Here is a 23082-nt window from a genome sequence, read left to right as displayed (position 1 = left end):
CCCAGAGAATTTGGCCCGCCAATAAGACAATGAGCTACAACCCTGCGAGCGCCACATGTAAGTGTGTGAATATACACACAGTGTAAAGCAAGTGTACAACACTTCTTTGTTATTTGGATAACCGTTATGCTGTTGGTGTTATGGCACATAACACACAACATAAGGTGAGGTTTGCGTAAAGCTCCCATTTGGTGAAAAGACTAGACTGCGTCGGGTTCTCTGACGTCGCGGCTGTGGTGCCCCGGTAGCGGGGCTCAGGCGGGAGATCTGAAAGGTCAAATGTATTGCCCTGCGCTGCTGGTGTGTGTGTGTGTGTGTGTGTGTGTGTGTGTGTGTGTGTGTGTGTGTGTGTGTGTGTGTGTGTGTGTGTGTGTGTGTGTGTGTGTGTGTGTGTGTGTGTGTGTGTGTGTGTGTGTGTGTGTGTGTGTGTGTGTGTCTTATAGAGAAAAGCGAGCTGGTGCATGATTAAAAGTAGCCAAATAGAAAAAACTGAGGAAAAACCGCCCAATCTGGCAACACTGCCTGAACATCATCCACAAGTAGCCCAATCTGGCGGGGAAAAACGCCCAAACGAAGCCGGTATGAAACTAAAATTGTGATTCTGAATAAATTTTAAATGATACCGAAATTCCGTTTGGATATTATTGAAGGTACAAGTGTAAAGATTTGTTAAATGGATGGAATTGAATGAAGATAAACAGTTTAAAATTGATTTCATTATGTCTTAAACAGTTGAAGTACCGCTGTCCTCCCATTGACTCCCATGTAAAAAAAAAGTTTTAAAACTAGAATATCTTAAAAAGTATCAAATATTTTAAAAATCTGAAAAGAAGCGCGTGATTTCAAGCTATTCTGAACATTTTAAAATTTGAATGGAGTCTGTAGGTGAAAAATTAAGGAAGGAGATAGTTCCCAAAGTTTGTAGAGAATAATAAAGAGGAAAGAAAGAATAAAACTTATGAAGAACAATAGCTGAGCGCTGCATGCAGCACTCACCTAATTGAAAAAAAGTTTCTGCCAAGTTTAAGGCACATTTGCACAATGATCTGGTTTCAGCAGATACCTTGACTCTGTTGGTTGTTATGTCATATTTGGAAGCTCAATCTGTACATTTTTCACCAAAAAATCTCACCAGAAATAACCATTGAAAATGGTTATTTTTCTACATTTTTCTTCTGTGCGAAAAGTTGCACAAAACGGTTGCACAGCAAAGGATTCTTTCGCCCGGGATTCTTACTCAGCAAAAAACAACAACAAATATGAATAAACCAATATGAATATTAACTAACTTCTATCGAATAACATACCAATTACAAACATTCATTTAATCTCCCTCAGAGAGACAGCAGTTTCTCAGTTTCACAAGTTCAAATGCAACAGGACATTATTTTATTTGTTTATTTGGTACCTAAAGAAATATTAATGTCTCTCAATGTATTTGTTTGCCTTTTCATGGACAATGTGCAAAAAATAGGTATTCCATGTAATCTTTGGCCAATTTGGACATTCCTGAGGAGAACCCAGTGTTCCAGCTGGAATTGAAACTCTATCTCCAGGAAGGAGGAAGGAGGGAGGTGTGTAACTACCCAAGTCAACTTTGTGGTACCTTACCTTAGTACCGTCGTTGTTTAAGCGTTATAATGAGCAGTGTTGTATATGAAATGTGCCACACACAGTGGGGTTACACTGAGCCCCAACTAGATGAGCCAACTGGGCTCCTCAAGATAAACCACTCCTCAAACGGAGCTCCACACATCCACACACATCGTAGCATTATACTGGGAAGCCCAACCCTTTCTCGGGCACGATCATCATGGCTGTCAAGAACGATTTGCACATATCCGCACACTTAAGAGCCTTTCCAACTCATTTGAGACTAACTTTTCTTTCGTCACTACCCTTGAATGTAGATGGCATCTTTTGACTCTTTTGACTGTTGCGGGGCTCATACAGAGATAGACGCAGATCAACTCAAAACTCATTCTCACAGCACATTTAACTCATAGCTGATGGAGGACAATACGGTTTCTTACCAATTACCCTCAAATAATAGCTTTTGAAACTTAATAACCACACTTTTAATAGAGACATGTAACATAGAAGTCTACAGGGGTAAAATAATGCATATATCAGTGCACAGAACTTTTTAAAAGAAAGCAGTGGCAAACAGAGAAGTTGTGATCCCTGATGTAAAAGTATAAAGTGTAGTAGTATTTGTTTGGATTACCTGTCCTTCGCGGAGGTCGTAGGAGATGAGCCTCATCTGAACAGGGGCTGGGCCAATGTGAGCCGAAGGCGCAGCTATGTTCACCGAGACATTCGGGTTGGCTACCAGGGGGAGGTCAAAGGGCACGGGCGGCACAGAGAGGGCACGGTTAACCTTGACCGTCGTTGAGGTCATGCTGGCTAGACTCTGGAAATGGGAGGTGGAGCAAGACAGAGGGGAGGGATACAGATAAGGATTGAAGGATTGAACCGGCCTTTGGAATACATTTCAATACTATTATTATACATATTTATTTTAGAAAAATGTATCCCTAAGGAATGAGGTCTCTTCGTTAACCCATCACCAGCCGGACTGGGAGCAGTGGGCAGCCACAGTGCAGTGCTCGGGGCCAGCTCCAGGGCTTCTGCCTAGTGCCTAGGTCAAGGGCACCGGCAGGGGTATTAATCTAACATGTATGTATTGTTTGGTGTGGGAGGAAACCGGAACAAACACACATTTGTTCCACTCTATTATTTTTAACGGCCTTCAGGGCAAGAGAGGTTGAGTACATTTCTCTCTCTCTCTCTCTCTCTCTCTCTCTCTCTCTCTCTCTCTCTCTCTCTCTCTCTCTCTCTCTCTCTCTCTCTCTCTCTCTCTCTCTCTCTCTCTCTCTCTCTCTCTCTCTCTCTCTCTCTCTCATATACTTTTAATATGAATTATAGATCTGCTCATCTTTACTTGGGAGTTGGTGCGTATCACAGTGGAGTACCCCGGTGTGTATGTTGAGCGTGTGTGTTGACTCACCGACAGCACCTCTGTCTCTGTGATGTTCCAGAACGACTTCCAGAAGTGCACGTCCAGGTTCTGCGTGATGCGCTCAAACTCGGCCCCCCGGAGCTCAGGGTCGATGGCGTACTTCCCTGAGGTGAAGAACGAGCTGGCGGCTACGCCTAAGGGGCGAGAGAGAGAGAGAGAGAGAGAGAGAGAGAGAGAGAGAGAGAGAGAGAGAGAGAGAGAGAGAGAGAGAGAGAGAGAGAGAGAGAGAGAGAGAGAGAGAGAGAGAGAGAGAGAGAGTCAAGTCAAGGGAACGAGCCAGTCGGCTAGGGAAATAACACTCTTTCCACGCGTGCACGCACACGCACACACAAATAAATTAATTAAAGGATGCTGGCCAAAAGGGGAGGGGGAGCGTTTGGGGAGAGAGTAGTCGATCAGGGATGGAGAAAGGGGGGGAGGAAGGGGTAGAGGGAGGCCGCGAGCTAAAGCAATACTAGTCAATAAGTAGCAGAAGATCTCAGAAGGTGTGGACGAATGGAAGACCAGATGGAATAATAATAAAATAAAGAAACATGAAAGTAGAGCAGGGTCAGAGTTGGTGAGAGACAGATGGCTAGTGACTGGTGCGAGAGAAAGAGAGAGATGTGATGATGGAGAAAACAATAACTATCCAGTGTTGCTTCATAAGTGTGGAGGAGGGAAAACCAAAAGAGAGAGACTCAAAGAAAGAGAAAGAGAGAGACCCGCTCAGCTGTCATCAAGCCTGTCAGATGAAATCAATTGGATTGGACAGTCAATCTTCGCTAACAGCACTGAATCGTTTACTGATTTATCCATCAGCTAATTGCCACTAAATAGCTTACTTGAAATTCGATTAGCCGAAACAGAGGACCTGCAGATTCAACTGCCAATCAGAAATACAGCTGTGTTTTAACACTAATCTGTTTCCAATTATTGCCCAGGACAACTATGGTGGGGATGGTCAGGACAGCAGACATCAGAAATGATGTCAGCTGCAATAAGGAGAATGATTTCTTTCTCCTTATTGAACCGTGGTTCAGAGGCGCAATTTTGACTCCTCTATTTGTCTTTGGCTTGCAGACACATCCTGAAGGAGCAGGTAGGTGCTAGGGCATCCTGCTCAAGAGTGTCTATAGGTCGGATTCAGACATTGGGTATCAAACCCAGTGCTCTTTCACTGGAGATTCAAACTATTTAGCCACTAGACTATCCTTTGTCCCATACAGATTGCCTCATCAGCTGAGGGCCTGTGAAACCATTCAGGATAGCAGAGGGAAGCAGAGGGAAGGGAAGAGTAACACACTCTGGATCTACACACATCTTTAATGTATCTGTCTATTCACAGCAGCGATGGGGGGGGTCAACTCACCATAGGGTGCAATACTGCCTGCCTCCACTGTGGTGCAGCAAAGGGCACAGGATACAGCAGGAGTTTATTTGTTTTAGTTTGCACTCACTCTGTGTGTGTGTGTGTGTGTGTGTGTGTGTGTGTGTGTGTGTGTGTGTGTGTGTGTGTGTGTGTGTGTGTGTGTGTGTGTGTGTGTGTGTGTGTGTGTGTGTGTTGTGCATGTGTGGACTCTTCTAGAGACTCAATATTTAAGCATGTATGTACGAGAGTGTGTTTGGGCGAAAGCGTGTGTTCTTCAATATCTGACCGTGCGTTCAAAACATTGTTAAATATGCATGTGAGTACATCAGCCAAGGCCCCATGGGACTCCCGGCAGATGAAAGAGCATTTCCAAGCCAAACCCACATCAAAACAGGTACACAATCAATGGCTTAGCCATGTGTGTATGCATGGTACAGGAGCAGGGGAAGGGAGGACAAGATGCCGTCAGCGGGCGTGGCGGACGCTGAGGACTTCACTGACCTATTCCCGACTGGTGTCGTTTGTAGTTCTCTCCGAACGCCACTAGGCCGATGGCGATGGTCTGCAGACAGGGCCGGATTGCCGGGCTGAACTGGAGAGAGCGGGGAGAGAGTCAGGCTCAGAACCCTTTATGAATTTACAAACAAAAAACACCACTTTAATGACCACAACATTAATAAGCCAAAACCCCTCACAGTGGATTTTAATAATCCTGCCTTGGATTAATGAATTACCATTTTATGTTATAATGAATCTCTTGGTTTAAAAAATGCTATCAGATTTAGAGAGATGGGCTGCATAAGAGAGACAGACTTAGACAATTTGAGTTCAAAAAAGTTAAGAGAAAGATAGAGTAATAAAAAAATACTAATCTGATGAGCAACAACAAAAACAACGAAGGAAGCTCCATCATTATAGAGTATTCTCTTTGGTCCTCTCTCAACAAGTCCAATTAGTGGATAATCCCCACCTCGCACACCTCTGCTCCTCATATTAAGCGTTTCTGTCAATCACATTGGACTATTTAGTCATTCAGCTTTTATCCAAAGCGGTAACAGCAGGTACAGTTATTAAGCGAAGGTAGAGGGCAGGCGACTGTGGGAACCTAGTACCTTTCTGCAGAGTCCGACAACCCCAGCCTTACAATCGAACCCTGAACTCAGTACCTTCCTGCAGTCAGTCCATCAGCCTAGCCACTAGGGGTTTAACTGTTCAGGTGGGTCATAGTGTAGGTTTGTTTCACGTTTTTTCGGTCTGGTTCGGTACTACATATATATATTTATTTATTTTTTATTTAATCATAATTCATGGTCATGATTGTTGACGAGGGAAGAGATTATATTCATTTACGGTCACAACTAAAACGTGTTAATGTTTTATTTTAATTGCTGAAAAGTGCTACTTTATAATGTAACATTCACTTGTTTGTTCCTGTAAACGCTGAAAAAAACACCCAAGCCGTTAGTGGTTTCCTTGTACCGGTCTGAGTTGGTTGAACAATGAGACTGAAGCCCTTAGGGAGAGTGATGGTTGTCGTTAAGGGTCAGCCCCCGGGGGCTTTGCTCCCTTTGCACTCACTCCACTTACATTTGGAAGGTGTAGCAATAAACAGCACAAGTTTGACATGATTCTGCTGTTATGATGCACATCTCGGACGGTTGTTGATTCATCCATCACTGATTCGTTGTTGGTTCACTGATTCGCATCACTTTTGTTGCCCTCGCATTTGTCACCAGGGACTCCTCATGTTCTAAGACTTAAACGATACTTGGGGATCCACCTATTTGCTCTCTCTACTCTCGATTCCCTAACTTTATGTTCCCCACTGACCAGTGACCTCCCAGTCCTCATTGTTACTTTCTGTGTATATAGTAGTATAATAAAGTCCCACTACTATGAAGTGTCCCTATTTTTAATAATTATATTATGTGCACAAATCAGGCCCTTTTTGCTCTCTCTGCCATACTGTATTTCCAATCTGTCCTGAACTGTGCATGTTTTGCACACCAAAACTTGCGTGATTCCAAATGTTTTTCGTTGCTTTTAGGACGGGAATTGTTATGTTATATACCCCTGTTATCCACTACCCTGTGCTACCAACCAACCTCAACCAAACACACTCATACACACACACACACACACACACACCTGAAATCCCAGGCATCGGCCGTAAAAGCAGCCCTTGTGCATGGAGGCGTACTCCCGCACAAAGCTCTGGCTGAGGCCGCTCTCGTCCTGGAGGAAGAGGTTTCCGTGGCTGTTGTCGTGCAGCAGCCGCTGGGCCAGGTAGAGCAGGGCGCGCAGCTGGCACAGGGCACTGCAGTAGGCCTCCATCTCCCCCGCGTTGTGCGCCGCGCGGAAAAAGATGCTGCGGCGGTTGGTGCTGATGTAGCGCCCCTTGTGGATGATGTGGAGAATGCAGCAGCGCACCACCTTTTAGGGGGAGGGGGGGAAAAGATAAAGGGAGAGAGATACAAACACACACAGAGACAGGGACAAAGAAGGGGACAAAGAAGCAGGGTTGGAAATTAACAACTTCCACAAGCCAATACCAAGGAAACACTAAAACATTTTTTACTCAAAATAAAAATTCAAATTTTGGATCTTTGACAGTCGAGAAATTATAATATTACAGATGAAAGAAACAAACATGGACCAAAAATACATGGTACATTTCTGCATTGAAATGTAAGATGTCGGCAAATCTTCAACACAGTTAAATTAAAGGTCCCATGGCATGCTACTTTATGGATGCTTTAATGTAGATATTAGTGGGCCCTAACACAGTATTTGAAGACCTTCCCGAAATTCAGCCATGGTGCAGAATTACAGCCACTACGAGCCAGTCGCACATTGAGCTTTCCCCAAACGCGCCGTTTCAGTGTCTGTAGCTTTAATGCAAATGAGGGGGAGAGAGGCGGGTCAAGGAGGAGAGTGGGGGTGTGGCCCTGAGCAGCTTGCGGCCACGGTACCATGCGGTCTGTTTACATGGATGTATCGCAATGGCAAGGCGCACGCAGCCTTTGGCCGTGTTCTGTAAATATTCTAGAACACTCGGGTGCTCCGGCAGGAGTCCTGGAGCTCTATATCTAAATAATATCATATTATACATAGATATCTATATCATATAATATATATTATCACGGCCAAAAGCTGTGTGCCCCTCCACGTCCACATTAATCTGAAGTAGACTGAACCACGACATGGAGGAGATAGGGAATGTTGCCCGCTTGAGCCCCGCTTCCCGCTGCCCGCTGCCGAGGGACCACCGCCTCGGCGCTGCCCGCTGCCGAGGCAATGGTCCCTCGGCAGCGAGGCTCCGGCGGGAAGGAAACAATCGCGGGCAACAATCCCTTTCTCCTCCATGTCGTGGTTCATGTACTTCAGGGAGTCAAAGCCAAAGTTCATTTCCCCAATTCCTTCTCAACCATGGCTGAGATAACCCCCACTACGAGTCTCGTTGTGGAAATACCAGAGACGAGAGTCCGACGTGTTATGCACCATAACACCACAGCAGAACGGTTATCCAAATAACAATTAAGTGTACAACACAATACATATCATATGATACATATTATCTCGGCCAAAAACTGTGTGTGCCGCCAGACGATATTATGAATCACAAACGACTGCGTCGGGTTCTCCGACGTCTATGGTTCTTCCACTTCTAAAGTAGACTGAACTGCGGCACGCGCTGCCGGCTGCCCGCTGCCGGGCGGTGGTACTTTGTGGTGGTGGTGCCTCGCGGCAGCGGGCAGCGGGACTCAACGATGGCTGAGATAACCCCAACTACAGTCTCAATGTGAAAATACCAGAGACGTCAAAGAACCGACGTGTTATGCACCATAACACCAACAGCAGAACGGTAACAAAGAAGTGTACAACACTTGCGTTACAGTCCTGGAGGTCTATATCTAAATAATATCATATAATACATATCATATAATACATATTAACACGGCCAAAAGCTGTGGGCGCCTCCATACGATATTCTGAATCACAAATGACTGCGTCAGGTTCTCCGACGTCTCTGGTTCTTCCACTTCCACATCATTCTGAAGTAGACTGAACCGTGCGCTGCCCGCTGCCGGCTGCCCGCTGCCGGCTGCCCGCTGCCGGCTGCCCGCTGCCGGGCGGTGGTGCTTTGTGGTGGTGGTGCCTCGCGGCACCGGGCGGCGGACAGCGGGGCTCAAAGATGGCTGAGATAACCCCAACTATAGTCTCATTGTGGAAATACCAGAGACGTCAAAGAACCAACAGCAGAACATTTATCCAAATAACAAAGAAATGTACAACACTTGCGTTACAGTGTGTGTAATCACACACACACACACACACACACACACACACACACACACACACACACACACATCTCCCCTTATGATGACATACAGGGAAAATTCCAAAACAGCGCGTCTAAGCTTTGTTTTTTCAAAGGCGAAGCAGAATGCCTAGTGCTCATTTTGCACCAAACAAAATATCTAACTACTAGGGGAGCATAGGTAGGCTAGGGGAACTCATATTAATGTTAGAAAACCTCAGGAGGTGAATTGTTCATGCCATGGGATCTTTAATTGTGTTAAAGAGCCATTGAACCCAAAACCGTTCTGCTTTTTGCTTTAAACGTGATAAAATTTGTTATATGATGAAAGCCCATTCATTTAAATGTTGTAGTGTTCGAATTCCAGCTGAAACAGCCAGTTCACTGGCACTTTAATAAAGCAATATGTTTAATTCAAGTCTCCCTTATTTTTGGTTCATCTGAGGTTATTTTAGCTTTTACATCAAATGGAAATGGAGTCCAGGCAAAGAGGAACAATGAAATGCAAATTAAATTATTATAAAATAACCAAAGCGATATAGTCTGCGGTCAAAAGATGAGTGCAGTAATGCTTGATTAAAGGGAGACCGGACGGTAGTGAGCTTGTGTTAAACTACACCGCAGTAACAAGCTGTTGCCCTATGTTTGAGAGCAGCACTTTTTGTAATGATTAACATGTTGGCTCGTTCACTAGATTTGTAGGAGTTGCTACAGCCAAGGATAGCCTTTGTTGGTCATCAATAAGCGGTGAAGCAGATTACCTTTTGTAAACAGAAGAGGTGAGTGAGGGAGCGCGTTATCACTAAGAAATACCTCTATCTTGAGGTCTCAAAATAATCAACCTTGAAACAAAGCCAGATAATAAGGTATGGTATGGATTGTATGCGTTTCTCAGTAGAGGAATAACAAACCTATTGCCTACTGTACATGAAGACATGCTCACAAACACACAAACACATTATTTTGATCGCTTGGGATAAAAGCATCTGCTAAATGCCCTAAATTTAAAATATAAATGTAAAACAGTGCTTCACACGCACCTGCACACAATCAATAAAGCGATCGTTCAGAAAACTGTTGCAAACAGAGCTACTTGGCCCATTAAATAACAAATTCAGGGTTCCCCAAAGCGGTCTATAGGTGAGGCGCAGCACCTAAGCTGACTCCCTCTACAAACTAGTGAACTTTCACAATAAAAGGCTGTGATAAAAAAAGACGTGATGACGATGACAATGTCTGTTCAACTTCTGCTTTCAAACAGACAGGGAATACAGGCAATTATTACCTTATAATAATAAGTATACTATAGTATAGCCCGATATCGTTGACTGTACTCCATGGATTATATCTATGAAATCAAACAGCGGATGGAGTCCCTTGAGATCTCCGTTCTGGCTTATTACGCACATTATTTACAGCCAGTTCAACCATTCATCCTCTAATTCTGACAAAACCCCTATTGATGAAGAGCATACAGAAGCATTTGACTGATTTAAAAATACATGTGATGCGAATCTGTGTACAGAACAAATGCGGGACAACTCAATTAAACAGAACAGCGGAAATGCACCAGTGCATGTCAATAATTTGCTCCAATGTGAGTGGGTGAGTGCGTAATCCGTGCCTGATGTGATCAAGGTTTTTTTTTGGCAGAGAACCTCAGGGAGAGAGGGCGTCTTCTTTTCAAGTGTTCTTTCTTTCCAACCCAAGCTCGTTTGATTGAGAATTTGAGTGAATCAACGTTTCAGAAGATTTGACCTTTCATAGGTTATGGTACAGTCTTACTCTATCGCTTGCCTCTTTCTCAGAAGAACATCCCTCCAATAAAATTCACACACACACACACACACACACACACACACACACACAACCTCACCTTGACCAGGGAGCGGTAGCCATTGGCGGGTATATGCGGGTCGAAGTCAAAGTGGTGGTAGACGGAGGTGAAGCCGTGGATGACGGGCTCCAGGCCCAGAGCGTGCTCCTGGATGAGGGTCATGGAGTCCACCAGCCTGCGGGCAGCATCCCCCTGGGACCCCTTGGCGCCGCCCGAGAAGAAAGCGACGTTCTCCTCACACACCGCGTGGACCGCCGCAAACATCGCCCTGGTGTCCATCGCTGGGAAGAGTGACAAATGTTGCCGTATTACTATTTTGTTAATGCGTTGTACATACATGGGTCATTTTGGAGCGCACAAAGGTGCAAGGTGAAGGATTCAATAGCATCCATGAGTGATGTTGTGGAGTACAACCCCCCCCAACGACATAGGGGGAGCCACAGTGGCCTGTACCAGTGGTTCTGCCAGATGCCAGTCGATTCCACACCCACTACACCTTAATGGGTTGTGTGTTTAGGGATGCCTAAACACACAACCTGTGGACAATGTGGACAATGTGGTCTGACCACAGAACACTACGGCTGGGAGTCAAACCGCCTAGCAGACTATCTTGTGCTAGACAATCTTGCGAGAATGCCAGACGAGAAAGTGCTTTATTAATCCCAGTCGGGAACTTTGAGATGTGACGGACATACCGGTAGTTAATTAGCTCATGTTTTTGACAAACACATGCATGTTGATTCGGCTTCTGTAGATCTAAGCCCTTTCCGCTTAAGCCCTGTGCCACAAAAAGTCAATTCCACAACCGGTGGAGATTAACCACCTTGCTCAAGGGCATGTCAGCAGGATGTGTTTCCTTCCCACACAAGGCTCTTTCTAGCTTGGCCCTGTCATTCAAACTGTTTCCATCTCTCTTTTTTATGAACCCTGGTAGCTCCAAACATATATCGCTATGACAAGAAAAGTAAGCTTTCTCGTAAGTTTCTGGCTGCGGTTTTACTGCTCGCTCTTTGGCGGTGATTTCCCCGCGGAGCCCAAAGCAGGCCGATAATATTCAGCACCAACCCCCACATTGGTAATCGACAGACTGTACAGAGCAGGGGTATCATCTGCTGCATCCCGCCCCCCGCCCCCTCAAAATAAACTTCTTCTGCTTCTAATAACTAATCCATGCCCATAGCCCCGGCCTACGGCGGTGCATCGATCGGAAACTTGTTAAGCAGCCGCTGAAGTTAAATGATGTAAATCTGGCAGCTTAACTGCACAAAAAAATCCACTGGGATCCAGACAGAAACACTTGGAGCAGGATAGAGAGAGGGCTTTGCTTGGCACACTTACTGAGTGGTTAACCAAACCAGATTAGTTTGGAAAACACATTGCCAAACACACACTTTCACTCACATTTCATCAAACAAACTGCTTACACTGTACTGTTAAGTTCCGCCTGGGAGTCGCTCTGTCTGTCTGCCTGTCTGTCTGTCTATCTGTCTGTCTGTGTTAACAAGCTTGCTCCCTAAATGCTCCCCATGTAACATGAGAACATACCCAGCCTCAGCTCCCTGCTGGCTGCTGCTCTTGGTGTAGTGTGCGTAGGAGCAGGGACACCTGAGTGCGTTTCCGTAAAACAGACACCCAGGGCACGTAGCCGGATATGGTGACCGGTACCATGAAAGCTGGTGGATTATCGAGGAACAGATACGTTGGGGCGGGTCCAGAACCTGTCCGCAACCTACAACTCAAGCATCCTTAAGCAAGATGCCTCAGCCCTACCGACGCACCGTTCATGCCATTCATCAACAACAGAAAAACCTCTGCTGAACGGTAAATAGCGTGAGTAACGATGTTTACACACATTGGCAGCCCTTTGCCCGCCAGGCTTCATCCGCTATTGAAACAGCATAGCACTAGATGAGTGGTAGTAAGAAAGCCTGGGCTGCCAGGAGTCATAGTGAGAGAAGTTTGGACTCAGGCCCAGTCTCACGTTCATTCTTTGTGTGGCAGGAGAACCGGGTATTTCTAACATTACAAAACAAACATGCAATACAAATGACCCCATACAACGCATCGCTCTTGAAAAGAATGCCTCACATAGCTGTGATGTCTTACACATATGCTTGGATAAACATTTTATGACAGGAAAATACAATACAAGTATTTCATGTTTGAGAGTGAGGACAGGTGATACATTGTTGTGTTCGGTCCAAAATTAAGAGGAATCCCACGCTGCTGACTTCTAACTAATGACTCAATCCCACGTAATATAGAAGAACCCACAAACACACTCAGGCGGGTGCATGCATGCAGGCACACACACACACACACACAGATCACAATGGTGTCAGAGTCCTTTCTCCATCATTGGTTGCTCAACTGTCTCATTAAGTTGAGCTTTTCTGGAGGCCATTTCTCCACTGAACATTGTTCAGATTCCTCCAGTTTTTGATCGGTTACACAACCAAGAGGGGTTAGGGAGATTTCTGAAAGTTTTAGGGTAAGCCAAACTTTAAAAAGGAAAGACTAATACAATTACAAATAAAGGATAAAGTTAGCTCATGTTAGGAAGTTCATGGTAGTCTTTGAGCTCATTCCCTACAAAGAGAGCCTATCGTCAATAGTACAGCCATTCCATAATTCATTCTACTCCTCACATTGCTGAATATATTTAACTTATATCATACAGACATAAAAAAGTAATATTGCTTATATGACGTCATGAATCCCTCCCCCCACCATCACATGCGAAAGTTGTGTGCTTGCTTTCCATCTTTGGGCTATTTCTGCACACTGTCTATATTAAGCTTCGTAAATAGAGACCAGGCCAGTGTGTTCTACCGTGGACACCACCAGAAGGCCAGAGGCAAATGTCCCAAAACATTTGGGTCTGTGCTACCTCCCTTGGAGATAGCGTTTAAGATAGTAGATATACACAAGTAGCCATTAAAGTGCATGAAATAGTCTGATTTGGAAATGGATGCCATACAAAATAAGACTTTAAAAGGAGCAGTGTGTAGAATTGAGGGGCATCTATCAGAACTAGTTGAAGAGAGCTGAATGACATCATGTTTTAAAAAATGTAGGCATTCATTTACCTTACTTAACATATACAAGGACCTGGAGGCAAATAGATTCTTGCCAAGCAGGTTCAACTCATGACTCAATTCGCTAGGCACCTTTGTGCAGAGCAGAGCGGAATAGGACCCCAGACATTATTCTCCAGGAAGAAGAGTCCTCCTATGAGAAGGACTTCCTTCCAAGGGAGCCTGGACAATTTTTTTTAGATATATGCACACAATATATATATGTAGGAATGCACACATTCTTACACAAGGGCAATGTGTATATTTATTTGGCATTTTAGTTCCCTGAATAGGTTAAGTTGGTTGAACAGTAAAGACGAGAAAAAGGAAAAGACCCAGGGGGCCTAGCTCAGGAATCATTGACACACACAATCACAGGCATCCTACAAAAAAAGAAACACAAAATCCCCCCCAACGGTGCACAAGGGGGCCTTTAGTCTCGTCTGATATCCACCACGACTCAACACAGCTGGAAAGACCAGGCAAAATATGCCAAAATTAAAATCGGTTAATTGGAACATGTGCAATGGTCACTTGGCTGGGATGAGGGCGGCAATAGCTCAGGAGTAGAGCGGGCTGGCTGGTAACCTGAAGGTTGCTGGTTCGATCCCCGGCTCCTCCTAGCTGAGTGTAGAGGTCTCCTTAAGCAAGGCACCTCACCCAAACTGTCGCCTTGCATGGCTGACTCTGCCGTCGGTGTGTAAATGGTGAATGTGAGGCAATATTGCAAAGCGCTTTGGGTGGCCAAAGGTTAGAAAAGGTCTATAAAAATGCAGCTCAACCGGAGCTGCTGCAGAAGCAGCATCCAAAGATACCAACCCTAGGGCACACTTCAACCTAACTTAACAAAGGGTCATCATCGTGTGTAGCACCAGGCCAGCCACCATACTGCATACTCCTACCTCTAATCCTCTACAATGTGGGCTACTACCAGCATCGGTATGCACTGCTAACCTTTGCTCTGAATAGAGACACTGATGTGCATGAAGTAAGGAAATACAGCATTAGGCTTACAGTAAGGTTGGTCCTCATGTGATGCTCATTAAAACCCTAGGCGGCTGAGAAGACAACGACACACATGCTGCCATGGTGCCCACGGCTGAACTAAACAGGCTACGAGCATTGCAACAGTCAGCAGGCCACGCATACACACGTTCTAGTAAAGTGATGTGAATACAGCGATAGTAAAGCATCAATACGCACACAAATTACCATGCCTCTATTATTTTTGTTATAAGCACAGTTATCAACCCAAATCAATTGCCAATTTATGTCTCTCTTAAGTACATACTTAATATGGATGAGAATCAGCATCAATAAGTCATGCAAAACAAGCAGCGTAGCCCCAGCATGCAGATCTGTTACTTGTGTGTGTGTGTGTGTGTGAGTGTGTGTATGTCTGTATATGTATGTGTGTGAAACCTAGACCCTAAAGGAGAACTATACGGTAAGTCTGCAAGGTACAATTTAATAAAAATACAAATAAGAATTGGTTTACCGGCATCCAAGTTCAACCGAGTCTCTTCTCTTCCAGAGCAACAATCAGAGCATGAGGGGAAAAAAGAGAACAAGAATGAGACGGGGGGGGTGAGAGAGGAAAAGAGACAGGCCACTGTGATTGGCTCTCTCGCTTTCATAACTGCTTCTGAGTAATTCATGTGTGGCAAACGGGGGGGAGGAGAGTCCCCCTTCACCTCAGCTGTTTGTTTACGTTGACAGTGGGACAATTTGGTAAGGGAAAATAGTTTGTGTGTCCGTGTGCCCAAGCACACACACAACATATGAAGCCTTGACAACTAGAACGCAGAGATCTCTTTTTTCCAAAAAAGTCAGGCTGATAGCAGAGAGAATGTATTACACACTTCGTCAATTTTTTTATATGTTGTATATTGACCTTGTTTTACTTTACCCCTAGAGACTGTGTCTGTCTGTCTGTCTGACATTTCTGAAGTACCTTCCATGTCCTTATCTTCCCTCCTATTGACTGCAGCACGTGGAACACCCATTGACCTCCTGCCCACTTGGCATCAGCCAGGAAGCTGCTGCAGTAAAAACCCTGGTGGAGATTATGGCTGTATGCTGTCTTAATTAGGATTCCAGACTTCCAGAAGAAGTGTTTTGGGGGAAAACATTGATATTAGATATAGTGATATCAGGCACAGTATCAGATATTAAACATACGGGTGGAAATTAGCACCTACATAATGCATAAACATAACATTGATGTACAATACTTCATTCCAGGGTATATATTAGAATATGGGAAATGTGAAACAAAATGTAGCTTCATTGGGGACTTAATAATGATATCATAAAAGTTATGAACGGTAATATGGACAAATGAAAGCATAAGAAAGTTTGATGGGGATGTTATTGATGATATAGAGTTGTTTTGGTGACAATCCAAAAATAATTGAAAGAGATATTGTTGACGGCCAAATATATCAATATTCACACTGACAGGAAAGGCCAATATCAAGATGTGGCTGCATTGGTCTTTACATTATCATCAAAGTAATCTAAGGAAATTTGGCCAAATGATGGTGAATATTCACACCAAATGATTTGTATTGTACAATGTGCCACTTGCTATACTGTCAGACCCCTTCCTGATCGGCTCCAGTGTTTTTTTTCTACTACATAACCCAGATACCACTCCCTTCAATAAATAGTGTGTAATAATCATCTGAGGCCTAGCTGAGGAACCGTGGAGGTGGGGGTGTAACATCCAAGGGAGGGGGACGGTGTGACCCTTGTTCCACTCACACATCCTCTATTTAAACATGCCCGAAGCAAACAACAGGAAGTCAGTAAAAATAGGCCGCCACTGCCCTTTGCATTACACAGTTGGGTTTCCCTTCACCATATCACTTTGAGTCTGCTGTTAAAAACAACAATATGCCTAACTCACCTGCTGCTTAATGACATGTTGTGCATCTGAAATACCAACTTGTGTTCACTCAGGAAGGATAGTGTCTAATCTAACAGTTAAACAGGTACTACAGGAAATATGGCCCTCATCATTGCCCTTCAAGTAATCAATGGTATGTTATTTGGTAAAGTGTGTGTAAAAATGAGTTCATAAATCTCAAATAAGGCACAAACACACCAGTGAGCCATATATGTATGACAGGGCTATGAGAAGTGTAAAGCACTAGCTAAAGATGATAATACATTAAGTGTATGTTGTTTCAGATAATACTGCCGACACTTAGCTGATTAGAGTACAAACTAGAGCAAGAGAGGAGCTAGTGTACGATAGTAAATAATAGCTAGTGTACATGAGCAACTCCAGAGTATACAAATTCAACAAAACGTATGGAAAACACTGACCTGCTTTCTTTCAACCAGCAAGCAGTGCAAATGTCAATGTCAAGTAAACATCCAGTTTAATCGTATTGTTTACAGAAATTAGTAATAATGGATTGATATGTGAAGAACAGCCACAGAGCATGGCACGTTATTTAAATAATGATACAACATATATATGGTTATTTCGTCGGTTAATAACGTTAAATTTCCGCTTCAAACTGAAACAGCGCGTCACGCTGACAAACACGTAACAGATATACAACAGATGTACAAATGAAACATACATGTGAAGTTGTCATATGATTAAAAAAAAAATCATAGCTGCCCTTATCTCTATTAAATAATAATGTCAGCCTCCACTACATCAAATAAAAACCAGAAGCAGTGAGTCGAAAGACATGTTCAAAGTTGTAGCTAGCTGCTTGGACAGGAAGGATCCTGATGAATTACGTTATCCCGGTTTAATGCACCACCATTTCCGTTCTCTTAACCCTCGGGTTGTGTTTAGACGCATAATAATAACATGAAAAGAATAACAAAGATAGGTTGAGTAATTATTAAGTTTTACTGACATTTTAGTCAAAGAAATAACCGAAGCCTGTGACGGAAACCTTTATCACTCGCCGCTAAACCCATGTAAATTAACGTCCCGCCCTTTCGCTTATAACGCTCATTTGGAGCATCCCGCTGCGGGTGTCTTGAAATCAGAGCGCCTGGGAACGAGACGCCCACATTAGCTAGCGGCATATGACAGCTCCATAGTGTCAGATGCACTGTTCAAAGCCTTTGCGGTACAAACAATTATAACCAAAGCAATACGGAGACAAAGACCTGTGTCGCGTTTTAGCTTACCAACTGGCCCTTCTTTATGCTTGGACGAACGTCTTCCATTCACACCTTTTTCAACTCCGCTTCCTTTCTTTTTGACAGACGCCATCTTCACTCGCACTGTGTTTACGCGCCGCCTCGAAACATGTTTTCTACACGCCCTACCTGGTACAGTAGTCACGCCCACGCCACGCAGCCGTCCAGTCAACGACCAGCGGTACACACAGGTGGCCAATGACGAGGCTTCTGGATTCCCTACGCACGTCCCCGTTGCCCTTGGTTACGATGAAACGCGTCCACTTACTGAACCGGTGATCTGCCTCGGACACGCCACATGACGAGGGTTTACACCACACGGAAGAATGCAGACGCTTGTTTCTACATGTTTAATCACGGAGTGCATAAGCACATTTTGGCACATAGAAGTCAATATTGTACACAGCAATTCACCACATTGTATATTAAAAGACACGCATGAAAACGTTATGGTATTTAAAAAGTAGGACAACAAATGTCCTAAGTTGTCCTACCCACCAGCCACACGCGCGCGCGCACACACACACACACACACACAGACACAGACACACACACACACACCTCTTTTTTAAAACAGTTTAGCAAAACGTTTCCTTCAAGGCTTCTCCAGGCTGGCCTCGCCCTCACTCAAGTACACGTCTTCATAGTTCGTCTCAGCCGGGGAGCGCTGAATCTGGTCGTAAGGAGAGCTGAAATCCTCTATTCTTAGCCCCTTAGAAAAGAACAGGAATGGTGGAAGAGTGGTGGACGATCAGTTAATTACACGGGTTAATGCATAGGTCAATCGTTTAATGGACTGCACTTTCATTTATATGTTGGTCATTGTTTGTGAACGCATTCAAGAAAGAGATGCAGTTCAGAATGTTCCGGTGAGTCACCCACCGGCTTCCTCAAAGTGTTCCTCAAATCACTTTACAACTCTGACTAGACTAGAGAAAAATAGAAAGTTTGTGTTCTGCCTGTGATGTACCTCATATATATTCTCCTCTTCCCTCATTGCTTTCTTCTTCTCCAGCACATGGATCTGCTTGGTCTAGAACGAGGAGTAAACTTGTTTATGATGATGAAGATAATAAAAATGATGATGATGATGATGATGATGATGATGATTATGTACATTGCTAGACTCGATTGTTGTCTCACATGACTACAAATACTTTAGCAAAACAGAAAAATGTGTGATTGCAGTCCAAAGGGAAGCAGTCTATACATAAGTAGGTCCGGTATGCTGCTGGTTGCATCATGTAGGCAGGGTATTATCAACATTAAGCAGCTCTGTGAAAGTGACTGCAGGTTGAACAAAATCCTAACCGCTGGGCAGCCAGTTAATGTTGTAAAAGTAAGGTTGTTTTATGCAATGCATCTTGTGACCTTGAAGAGTAGTTTAGCCCCGGGCAGGAGTACACACAGCAGAAGCAGAATCCCCTGGACGGTCAGGATGTTGTTTTTCACGTTCTCACTGAAGTTTAGAATTTTCCTCATCGGCTCTGTGCAGAAAGATGGGTGGTTATGGGGTCAAGCACAGTAAACCCTAACATTTACTGATGTAGCCTATCTATGTACTCTGTATACAAAACCAGCAGTTACTATTGAGCGGTTACCTTGCTCACATCACAGCAGATCAAAGAAAAAGCTGATAACATTCACTTCATACACAGTAAAGCCACTGGGTTCCTCTTCGGGTTCTTTTTTTCAGTTTGTAACATTTCAACTATAGCTTGTATCTTAAATTTGACCTTCTTCCAGTCAATACTGATCGATAGTGATTCAGATAATGTTGTCAATAAAATCACATCCTATAACTGATACACTGAACTTTTCAAAGGGCTGGCAAACCTGTACCTCTTCGAGGGGCTCAATTTGAGATATTGTGATTGTAACTGTACATAACAATCTCTATACTGGGGTTTCAAATTTGGTCTGTAACATTTATGCTCTGCAATGAACATGTAGATATAAATAGTTCCAGGTTAAGTTTCTTGGTAAAACCATTGGTGCTGCTGCAATGTTGCATATTCTTTGACATCATGGTTTAAGTCTTATTGCCTCCTGATTGGTGCTTATGATAATGGGCCTTGAAACTCCCAGTTCCAGTATTAGCTATTTTATGCAAAGAGCACGGCTAAAGTTTGTCATGGGACCTAATATTAACTTGGATGTCGACCGCATTTCAGACACTAAGTTTCATTCATAGACGATAATTGAAAGATAGCCATGCATTATGTTTAACTGGATTCGTGGCTTTCATAAGATTAAAAAAAATATTACTATTAAATATTTAGCAGACGCTTTTATAATAATCTCCATTACAGTAGTAAATATCACTAAGGAGCAGGTAAAGGGTTAGGGCGTCTTGCTGAAGGAGGCTGTAAGGCGACCATTGGGGATGGAACACAGTTTACCCTTCGGCACTGGAAGTCCCAACACCCCATCAAGCACTTTACTATCCCTCCTTCTCCACAAAGCACTCCCGAATACACCCATACTCACGGTAGACCTGCAGGAAGGTACCGTGCGACAGGACTTTCACATTGTGTTGGCTGTTGTTGAAGATGCATCGGTAGAGGCCAGCGTCGCTGAGCCGCAACATAATTAGAAATAGCTTGTGGCACACTTTGCTAGAGGTCTTGGACACGTCGTATTTGAAACGCAGGTCGGTCACGTTCACCCGCTGAAGGTCCATGTGGGGGCTGTTGTCAATCAGCTTGTTGACGATCCAGGTGTGGGCTACATCGGCCCTGCCGTCCCATGTGTAGCAGCACTCCAGAGTGGCCATTTCGGACACCTGCTTTCTCACGAAGGGCCGGTCAGCGTCCAGAGTGACCTTCAATCCTTGGCCCTCGGGAACCGCTTTTCAGGGGACCAAGTGAGATTATTGGTGATTTGTTTATTTTTAACTGACGGGGTGAAAGTAGTTTTCACTGTATTTGAGACATGAAATTTAAATTTTTTGATTTTAGTAGGCGTCATGAGTAATGAGGGTAACGATTTTATAACCCCCATCTGTGGTGACAGGAAATGTAATCAACAGAGCAGAACTCGCCATCGTACCAGGAAACAAACACTATGTTTTTGCTAAATGTATTTTAATCTAAAAAAAATTGTTAGATATTATCTTAGTTTTATCTTAACTGGCACGATCTACATTTTTCAATGTAGCTATTAGCACATACAAATGAGAAATGTGATTTTCTCACCGTTTGAAATAAATTAAACCATGAATTTGTAAGAGTTTCATTCAATAGTCATTTAGTAGTTCAAGTTTTTTTTAACAATAGCAATAGCTTCAGTGATAAAGTTACAACTAAACATGAACAAAATATTGTTGATTAACCGCGTCCAATAACCAGAAATACTCACAACCAATGCTGCACAGGAGGAAGATTGTAACCAACACCATCTTCTTTTAAAAGGTATAAAACCCACGGGAACACTCTATTAAACACTGTCAGAAATACTCTTCTCAAATATACTAGTGCAGAGTTCAGTACATACGCCTCTTGTTTTTGTCTTTTCCTCTAGCAGGATTTATGCTTGAATGATTTGGAGAAGTATTTGAATAATACTAAGAGAAACCTAACAAAGTGTATCCATCAGCATAACCACATCTTCTGCAACAATTATAAATGTCAGCAATGCTTATTGTCAAGATGAGTCACAAGATATTATCTCAACTTATGTGAATAATACATTCAGCCTCAATGCAGAACTTAAAAAAGGACACCCATACAAAGCAACAAACAACGATTGATTTAATTTCCCCCATTTATTAAAAAAAAAGGAAAAAAGAAATAAGAAAGAACGTACCACAATGGTTCTTAAGCATACATTAAAACCCTCTTACAAGAGAAAAATCCAAACCCAAATACACTATATATATATATATATATATATATATATATATATGTTCTTGCATTTAGACTTTTTATTAACAGCGTGATGGATGCTTGTCTGAAGACGAGATCAGTAAAAATCCTTTTGTGATCCTGAAGGTGAATATAAACAGCATCGAGGAGACCAACTTTCATCTGATGGGAAAACCATTCCCAAGAATTTATCAATCTGAGGTCTTATAAAACGTGCATTTGTTTGTGGAGAACCATCTTTTGGGGGAACAGCAGCCAGATCGTCATAAGGCACCAAACTATATAAATAAATGTTCTAAACATCTATCTATTGGAATACAGGATACATCAGGTATAAGCACAGAGAGACAGACAGACAGAGATGTATTAGTCATTCTCCCTGCGCGAGCGTGTTTGACGAGGTATTACTGTAAGATGGTGTAAGGCGGTAATCCACTGCTGATGAATGCAAACCAATGGAGGATAAATACCTGCGGGCCGGATTATTTCTTTAGCCTCATCCTATTGGCCAACTGGATGCTTACTCAATTTGGCATATGGGTTTGGGACCACTTCAGCGTGTTGCAAACCCCTCGCAAAAAACTCCATGAACAATCCTTTCTCTCTCAACATTTTTGCAGAGGCATAGTTACATAACGCTTAAAAAAACAAAACAAACATACAAATAACAATAACCAAAACCACTCCGTGACCTGGTTACCTCTGTGTGTGTGTGTGTTCGTCTGGCTCATAGTCTTACTGGTCCCTCCCTCGTCTAAAGAGAAACCGGGGCCTATGGGGTCTTCTGGTGGGCTTCTTAGCACAAAAGTTGTGAGTTCAGAGTAGAAGATGTGGCGGGTAAAAAAAAAAGGTGCGGTTGGATGAGGGCGGAGATGGTTACAGCTTGGTGGCTACACATGAGGGTGCATATCAGAGATCACCGTCATTACAGTACTTGTGAGAATGTGGACCAAGTAGGGTCTACGTTGGCCCTGGCTACAAACTTCATTTGACTTTATATGTGCCCTTGTTGTGCTTGGTGGTTGTTTGCAATTGGTCTCACTCGAGTTCAGTATGGTCATGGCAATGACTGAGTGGCAGAAGAAGTGTAGTACTGCCTTGGTCCCGTGGAGACCGAAGCACACCTTCAGTCTTACTTATAGACCATGGTGTTTTTGTCCCCAAGAAAACCAGTGCATTTGCTGAAGGCTGTCCGGTTCATTCTCATATGCGTTTAAGAGGCAAATTCTTTGGGGGCAGTATAGCTTCAATAATTATAAAATATACATCCTTTTATTCACCTATACTGTAACTATTACTGGAAATTCATAAAACTCGGCAGTATGGGATGATTGGAATGAGCATGTACTGGGATTAACAAGAATAAACTAATGACGCCTCCAAACTGCCGACCTGCCCGTACATCCATCTCAACCCAGCAAACGTTCATGTG

The 23082-nt window shown here is 43.5% G+C and overlaps 2 protein-coding genes across 4 annotated transcripts in view; both read right to left on the bottom strand.

Moving 5' to 3' along the window:
- Positions 1–17873, bottom strand: part of lipeb (lipase, hormone-sensitive b) — a 38029-nt gene extending 20156 nt beyond the window's left edge. Inside the window, exons 1-7 of one of the 3 annotated variants that reach the window (XM_079732487.1) lie at positions 17773–17862; positions 15107–15135; positions 10571–10812; positions 6522–6806; positions 4875–4965; positions 3011–3156; positions 2228–2413 (exon numbers count right to left, since the gene is read on the bottom strand). In XM_079732487.1, coding sequence (XP_079588613.1) covers positions 2228–2413; positions 3011–3156; positions 4875–4965; positions 6522–6806; positions 10571–10810 — 948 coding nt within the window. In that variant the 5' untranslated portion in view covers positions 10811–10812; positions 15107–15135; positions 17773–17862. Of the gene's footprint in view, positions 1–2227; positions 2414–3010; positions 3157–4874; positions 4966–6521; positions 6807–10570; positions 10813–15106; positions 15136–16519; positions 16526–17772 lie in introns of those variants that run through there. The other 2 variants (XM_079732486.1, XM_079732488.1) reach the window with 2 other exon arrangements.
- A 300-nt stretch (positions 17874–18173) lies between these two features.
- cd79a (CD79a molecule, immunoglobulin-associated alpha) lies at positions 18174–21253 on the bottom strand. Its single transcript, XM_079758234.1, has 5 exons — positions 21145–21253; positions 20275–20634; positions 19156–19271; positions 18755–18817; positions 18174–18496 (listed from the first exon to the last, which is right to left on the bottom strand). The coding sequence occupies exons 1-5, from the start codon at positions 21182–21184 to the stop codon at positions 18380–18382; spliced, it is 696 nt and encodes a 231-aa protein (XP_079614360.1). The 5' UTR covers positions 21185–21253; the 3' UTR covers positions 18174–18379.
- Between the last annotated feature and the right edge of the window lie 1829 nt (positions 21254–23082).

This window comes from Pollachius pollachius, assembly GCF_949987615.1.
Source record: "Pollachius pollachius genome assembly, chromosome: 1".
NCBI classification, from domain to species: domain Eukaryota; kingdom Metazoa; phylum Chordata; class Actinopteri; order Gadiformes; family Gadidae; genus Pollachius; species Pollachius pollachius.
Note: the sequence above shows the minus strand (reverse complement) of the source record. Positions and strands in the feature narration are given on the sequence as shown.

What these genes read in the sequence shown, in the direction of transcription:
- cd79a (XM_079758234.1), bottom strand. Translation starts at nt 21,184, where the DNA reads ATGGTGTTGGTTACAATCTTCCTCCTGTGCAGCATTGGTT. An exon ending in GGGCTAAACTACTCTTCAAG is followed by an intron (nt 18,818 to 19,155) that starts GTCACAAGATGC and finishes TCCTCGTTCTAG; the next exon opens with ACCAAGCAGATCCATGTGCT. An exon ending in AAGAGGAGAATATATATGAG is followed by an intron (nt 18,497 to 18,754) that starts GTACATCACAGG and finishes TTCTTTTCTAAG; the next exon opens with GGGCTAAGAATAGAGGATTT.